Genomic DNA, 7,374 nt, shown 5'->3' with positions numbered 1-7,374 from the left:
AAGAGACAGACCATACCCACAGACTGCCAGAACTAAAAGGAATCTTGACATTCAATTCAACAAATATTTATTAAGCAATAGTGATTAAGTGTGCAAAACACTATGCTAAGCTCTGGAGACAAAAAGGCGATAATTTATATCTTAAAGAAGCATATTTTTAATGAGGTTCTGGGCAACAAAGGGGGTTGGCAGAGAAAGCCTGAAGTGTTGATAAGACTATAATAATCCCTTACTCAAACAGGGAAGGACACTGATGGGGATCAGTTCAACTTTACAGTCTCCTCCACATCTTAGGTAACCCCATCTTACTGTTTCTAATCAGAAAGCCATTCATCTCATCACCTCATCATTGATGTCCCAGTCCGGGTCAGAGCAGGCTAATTACCTGGTAATTTAGACTTGCAATGAATGAGACACTCAAAATCCATCTCAGAGTAAACAGAAGGAAGTTTATGTGGTCATGGCAGGAAAAGGACAGGGAAGCAGGGAAGATCTGATCTTCCAAGATTAAGCATTGCTTAACTCCGCAGGGTTATTGGTCTGTAGTCACAAGACTGAGAAAAGACCTTTAGCACTTTTTTGTAGCCAAGCAAGCAGGAAGCTACATTAATGGACCAAGCCTTAGTCCTATGAGCCACTTAAATCTCAAAGGACCACTTAAATGCCTTTTGAGGAAAAACAAACCTAATTTTAATTGGAATTGGAAAAAATTAGGACATTGTTACGCCCTTTTCTGTTATCACTAACATAAACCTCAGAGACAAAGATCATTCTCCTTAATTGGCATAAACCCAAATGCAATGACAACTTTCCTCTTCCAGGAACTTTATAAATCCATGCCAATGGCATAATTCAATATGAGTTGGAAATACCTTTGTCAATGAAAAACACTCAGGATGTCTCATCACAAAAGAAGCCATCCAGGGGTGGAAAGATCACCCCAACCCTTAATGGCCACTATATGACCTTGTGAAAAAAAAATGACTTAACCTCTTTAGAACTCAATCCAATATTGCTCTCCAGGAGAGAAATTACCAAAGTACTATATAAGAAAGACAGGAAAATAGTGGTTTCAGAGTGAGTGAGTGAGTTGGGAGTGAGAATGAAGGAATAAAGTAAATGAGTGAATATAATGAAAAAGCTTATGTTGAGTGTTTATTATTGGCCAACTTCTGGGGGATACCAATAAGCAAAAAGCAAGAAGGTAGAAAAAATTAAGAAAGTACTTGTAATTTCTCTCATATGATGGTTACATATTAAAAGAAATACACTGATACACTGTTAGTGGATTTGTAAATGGATACAATCATTCTGGAAAGCAATTTGGAAACATTCACCAAAGCAGGGCATATAGAACAGGAAGGTCACTGAATCACAAAATCACATTATCTCACGTAGCCATTCTTCCAATAACATGGTGAAAGAAAGGGAAGAGAATAAGGATTTATAAAGAGCCCACTTTGTGCAAGTATTGTGCTAAGCACTTGTTGCATATATTTTCTCATTTGATTTTTGATATTTTGCACATATTATCTCATTGGATCCTCACAGCAACCTTGTCTTTTTATCATCCCCATTTTACAATTGAGCCTGAAGCAAATAGGGGTGACACGATTTATACAAGGTCTCATTGCTAGTAAGTATCTAAAGGGACTTGAACTCAGATCTTACAGTCTCAAGATCCAATGCTTTTTCTATTGGACCACCTAGCTGCCTCTGGGCAGTTCTCCCAGGGTGATTTCTCCCTTTTGGCTTCCCTAGCTTCCTTTAAGTCCCAGTTGAAATCCCATCTTCTTGAGGAGCCTTTCCTGATGAACCCCCTTAATGCTAGCGTTCTACTTCAATTAATTCTGATATTCTGTATTTCCTTTGCTTGTACCCAGTTGTTTGGATGTTATTTCCACATTAGTCCATGAGTTTGAGAACTGGGACTATCTTTTATTTTTCTTTTTATATCCAGAGATTAGCACAGTGCCAGGCACATTTATTAGCTGTCTGTGGAAAAGTTGATGATGACAGCAAGGGGGAAAAGAAAAGAAAAGGGGAAAAAAAAAAATCAGACATGATATTCAAATGCTTGTACTGACACCTGGTGGCATAAATAGAGACTGCACTTACTTATTCCAAATAATGCCCCTAGAAGGCACCTGGTTTTGGGTATTATTCTCCCATGAGTCTTTTCTCCTCCAGAGCCTTCATCAGGAACAGATGCATCTATATAAAGGATGCCATCAGTGACAACACCTGTTTCCTCTCCTTTTTCAAATATCTTGAGAATCATCAATGTCTTCAATATTATATCCTCTCTAGTACAAACAGTTGGTATAAATCAATTGTTTTTCCTATCATGCCTTTCTTTAATACCAGTCCTACAGATAGTGTGCAACATATGTGGACTTCTCGGTCTATTCTACTAATGAAATTGGCCAAGAAAGTGTTAGAAATCTTTATAGATCTTTTCCGTTTTCCACTTGTTGCCTCTTTCTGGTTACATCATTACATCCCTTAATTGGGACTTTCAGCAACATTTCTGTAAATTTTGTCCTTTCCACTTCTTATCCCTGTTTTACAAAAACAAGGCTACCAATAACTTTTCACTATCCTGCTCAGGAAGATTTCATAAATGAGTTTATAGTGTAAACTGTGGCTCTCTTTAGCTGCCATATCTCTGATTGAAAACTCCAATGCTTTTAATCAATTCATTGGAGTTACCTGAAAACAGCTGTTTTTTCTACATTTGCCATATAATCTCTCATCTATTTTGTTTAAATGTCCCTTACCCTTGTTCTGTTTTAAACCTGTGAATAAACTCAAATCCTTTTGGTAAAAGGCAGAGAAAATGCAATTTTTAATAAATTAATTTGATGCAAAAATTGTTATCGACTAGTTCTTACACACTCCATCAGGAAATAAAAATTCTTGTGGGCAAGATAATGATAATGAGTATCATTGGCATGTGTTCTGATTCTCAGCTAATAACCTACCTTTGCCCCATCCTGCCATTCAAAAGTGATTTTTGAGGTTTCCTCATCTGTAAAATGGGAGCATTAATAGCACCTACCTCACTAAATTTTTTTGAAGAAAGTGCTTTGTAAGCTTAATGCATCTTAGAAGCATTACACTGTAGACTATTGCGATGTATTTAGTTCCTCTTTAAAAGCAGGCTCCTGTAGTAGAGAGAGACCCGAATTCAAGTCTAACTTCTGATATTTACTAGCCATGTGACTATGGGAAGATCACTTGGGCACATCCCTAGGCTCTAACTACTAAATCATATAGGGGTTGCCATTTGTATTGATGCAGAGAGTTCCCCACACTGTAAAGCTCCCACACTGAGTTGTTTATTATTATTTATTAATTATTACTATTATTAACTTTTACACATTGATCTGAGAGGAGGAAAATTTAAATCATTGCCAATTCACAACTTATCAAAAGTGGAACAAGGAGTTTAAAAGATGCTTAATTTTCTAAAAGTCATGATCTCACATAGTTTGGGAAGAGAAAAGACAAAGGAGCCATCAAGTTGCCCAAAGAAGTTGAAACAAGTCAAGTTGGAAACTTGAAGTTTATCGTATCAATAAGGAGACCAGGCCCTTGAGGAGCTGGCGTACTTCCACTCTGGACAAAATGAGAAGAAAGAAAAAAAGAAGAAGAAGAAAGAAGTGGGGAGATGGGAGAGAAGGGGAAGAAGTAGAAGAAGGGGGAAAGGGAGGTAGATGGGGGGAGAAGGAGAAGAAGACAAAGGCAAAAAAGAAGAAAAAAAATGAAGAAGATTGGCTGACCATTTATTGGATTTGTTGTTCATTTGAAATCAGGAAGACAACTTTGAATTGGCTTCAGGCTTTTATTCGTTGAATGATCCTGGGCAGGTCAAGACTTCTCTCAGTCTCAGTTTACTCATCTGTCCAAATATATCACTGCTTTACCAGGGTAAAGACTATGAAAACCATATAAATGTTAGCTGTTATTATTGTTTGGGATTACTGCTTTAGGAGGTATTCTTATTCTATTATAAATTGGATTACATGGTTTCTAAGATCCTCTGCAGTGCGATAAATCTTTCCTAAAATCTCATAGTATCTTATCTTTAACCCAGGAGAACTAACCTTTCAAGTCAATTAGATTTCCTCATGGTAAGCTGAAAAAAAAATCAGCAAGTTTGAAATCAGAGGAGGAACATGTTCAAATCACACTGCCTGTGTAACTTTGGGCAAATTCATCACTTTCTCTGGGTCTGTTTCTAAATCTGTAAGGGAGATAGAAAGAGGGAATTGGCTTTCATGACCACTTTGGTCTCTTCCAGCTCTAAATGCACAATCCTTTTCTTCAAAAATCTAAACCATTTGTCTATTCATGATCCTTTAAACAATTTGAACGACAAGGCTCTGCCCAGGGCCCCCTTTACCTCCTTGTTTCGGAGGCTATAGATGAGGGGGTTGAGCATGGGTGTGACGATGGAGTAGAACACCGACACGACCTTGTTGAAGTTCATAGAGGTGGGCATCTTGGTTCGGACGTACATGAAGAAAAGCGTCCCATAAAAAAGACTCACGACAGTCAGGTGGGCAGCACAGGTGGAGAAAGCCTTCCGGCGTTCTGCTGCCGAGTGAATGTGCAGCAGAGTCCACACGATGTTGCCATAGGACACAGCGATGACTGTGGAAGAAGCCAGAAGCACAGCCAGTGAGATCAGAAAGTCAGCTTTCTCCTTCAGCGTGACATCAGAGCAGGAGAGTGCCAGCAAGGGAGACGCGTCACAGAAGAAGTGATCAATGACATTGGAGCTACAGAATATGAGCTGGGACATCAGGTAGATGGGCACGATCGGGGTGAGGAAACCCAGCAGCCAGGAGGCAGCAGCCAGACGGATGCACGTACCCCAGGAGACTATGGCCGCATACCGGAGAGGTTCACAGATGGCCACATACCGGTCGTAGGCCATGGCAGCAAGCAGAAAGCACTCTGTGGCACCAAGGAAGGTGAAGATGAAAAGCTGGGACAGACATCCAGAGTAGGAGATGGTCTTGCCTTCAGCTGTCCCAGTGAATCCTGACAGCATCTTGGGCACAGTGACTGTAGTATACCATATTTCTAGGCAAGAAAGGTGGGTTAGAAAGAAGTACATGGGCCTCTGGAGTCTATGGTCTAAGCTCACCACAAGGATAATGGCCAAGTTCTCTGCCATGGTGAACAGGTACATGGCGAGGAAAAGTATGAAGAAGAGATGGCGGGCTTCTTGGACACCAGAAAAGCCCACCATGACAAATTCAGTCACCAGGGTCCAGTTCCCCTTGTAAAGTTGCATCTGGGGGTGGAGATAACGTTGATGAGGCCCAAGCAGAGCTTTCTGTAAGCCTTCACAGTTCTCTATCCCTATGCTTATCTTAGAAGCAGCTACGCAGGTAGGCGGAATCAAGATAACCTGAGTTTAAATCCAGCCTCAGACCTTTACTATCTATTTTATCCAAATTATTTTTCCTCTGTCCAACTTGGTTTCCTCAGCTATAAAATGAAGATGCTAACTGCACTTACTTCACAAAGTTATTCTGAGAATCAAATGAGATAATAGTTGTAAGGCATTTAATATAATTCTTAGCACATAGTAGGTGCTTAATAAGTGCTTATCCTACCTTCCCTTCCTGTTCTATCTAAGAGGGTCAAATTAGGGAAATTCTATGCTTTTCAAGATGTTGTCCAACAAACACTAGCCCATCTAATTAGAAAATACGTTTCTGATGATCCCAAGGGGATGGTCTGATGGCAAGGAGCCAAATTAAAAATGCTCACATGATAGAGATCATATGCAAGTATAGACTATATGGCATTGTAGTCCAGTTGTACACCAAAAAAAAAAAGAAATCTATGTGATATAAAAATAAAGCAAGCCATATCATATTTTAGCATTCTAAACAAAATATATAGATTCTACCTCCAATCATCTGGTTATACAGAGAGCTTCCTTTCCCTTGTCCAAGGGACCACCATCTGTCAGCATGGTCACTGCTCAGGTTATACTGACATTTATGAAAGGACCTGCTATCACTTTGTCATCCTCAGTCTCTCTTCTGAGCTCCAGAGTGGAATCTACAATTACCTCCCTGGATAAACTCAGCATATCCAAAGCAAGTTGATTTTCTTTCCTTTTTTCTTCAGATTTTTTTTCTGTGAGTGACCCCACTATTCATTTACTCTCTTATATTTGTAAACATTGTGGTTGTATTTGCCTATTTCTGTCCTCATGTCTTATTTCCAACAAATGATCAGGTTGGATCCTTCTCTAGAGCCACTCTTAATCATAGGGTCAAAGATTTAGAATTGGAAGGAAATTCAGAGGTCCTCCATTCTAACACCCTCATTTAAAAGCATATTGTAAATAAAGTATACATGCATACATGCATGTATGTGTATGTGTGTGTATATATATATAATAATGAATTTAACAAACAAAAAACATTTATACAAAGCAGAACAGAAAATGAAGTTTATGAGTAAAGCACAAATTTTTATCAACTTTAAAAAGTATATAATAAATTCAGAATGCTATTTTCAAAGCTGGCCTGTTTATCTGTTGCCCATTGAATTATCTTCTGGGTTTTTTTTATATTATTAAAAAATTCTTCAATGACTCCTTTTTCTTTTTCTTATTTTGGGCAACACGATAGCTATTTTCCTTCTCTCCTCTTCAAACCTTACCCCTCATAAAAACAAAACAAAATTCTTGTGACCAATAAGTATAATTAAACAAAACAAATCCATTCATTGGTCACATCCAAAGATGTCTGTCTTTTTCTGCATGTTTCTGTGAACAGATAAAATGCATACTTTATCACTGGACATCTGGAATCTAGGTTGATCTTTGCATTGATCAAAATTTTGAAATCTTTCAAAGTTTCCAATCCCCTTTATTATGTGGATGAAGAATTAGAAGGAAAGGGATGTGCCACTGTGGCATACAATCTCTCCATGGAGAGTCTGCTTCCTACTGCCTACAACCCTTCCCATATCTCTCTCACTCTTTAAACTCCAGCCATCACTAACTAGCTTTTGTCCTGTGGTTCTCCTCCCTTTCATCGCTAAATTTATTAATGAGGATGTAATTAGGTGTCTCCCTGCCTTTTCTTCTCATTTCCTTCTAAACTCTGTGCAGTCTGGGTTCCAGTGTCATTATTTAACTAAAACAGCTTTCTCCAAAGTTATAAGGACCCCTTAATTGCCACATGTTATGGCCTTTTTGACCCCATTGATCATGGTCTTCTGCTTTATACTCTTCTCTCAAGGTTTTCATGCCACTGCTCTCTCCTGGTTCTCCTCTGACCTAAAGTGAGCATCTTCTCAGTCTCCTTTGCTGGACCTTTTCCCAGGTCATGCCCA

The 7,374-nt window shown here is 38.9% G+C and overlaps 1 protein-coding gene across 1 annotated transcript; it reads right to left on the bottom strand.

Moving 5' to 3' along the window:
- Positions 1–4,354: 4,354 nt before the first annotated feature.
- On the bottom strand, positions 4,355–5,308 carry OR6Q1 (olfactory receptor family 6 subfamily Q member 1). Its single transcript, XM_074272610.1, has one exon. The coding sequence runs from the start codon at positions 5,306–5,308 to the stop codon at positions 4,355–4,357; it is 954 nt and encodes a 317-aa protein (XP_074128711.1).
- Between the last annotated feature and the right edge of the window lie 2,066 nt (positions 5,309–7,374).

This window comes from Sminthopsis crassicaudata, chromosome 6, assembly GCF_048593235.1.
Source record: "Sminthopsis crassicaudata isolate SCR6 chromosome 6, ASM4859323v1, whole genome shotgun sequence".
Lineage (NCBI taxonomy): Eukaryota > Metazoa > Chordata > Mammalia > Dasyuromorphia > Dasyuridae > Sminthopsis > Sminthopsis crassicaudata.
Note: the sequence above shows the minus strand (reverse complement) of the source record. Positions and strands in the feature narration are given on the sequence as shown.

What these genes read in the sequence shown, in the direction of transcription:
- OR6Q1 (XM_074272610.1), bottom strand. Translation starts at nt 5,308, where the DNA reads ATGCAACTTTACAAGGGGAACTGGACCCTGGTGACTGAATTTGTCATG.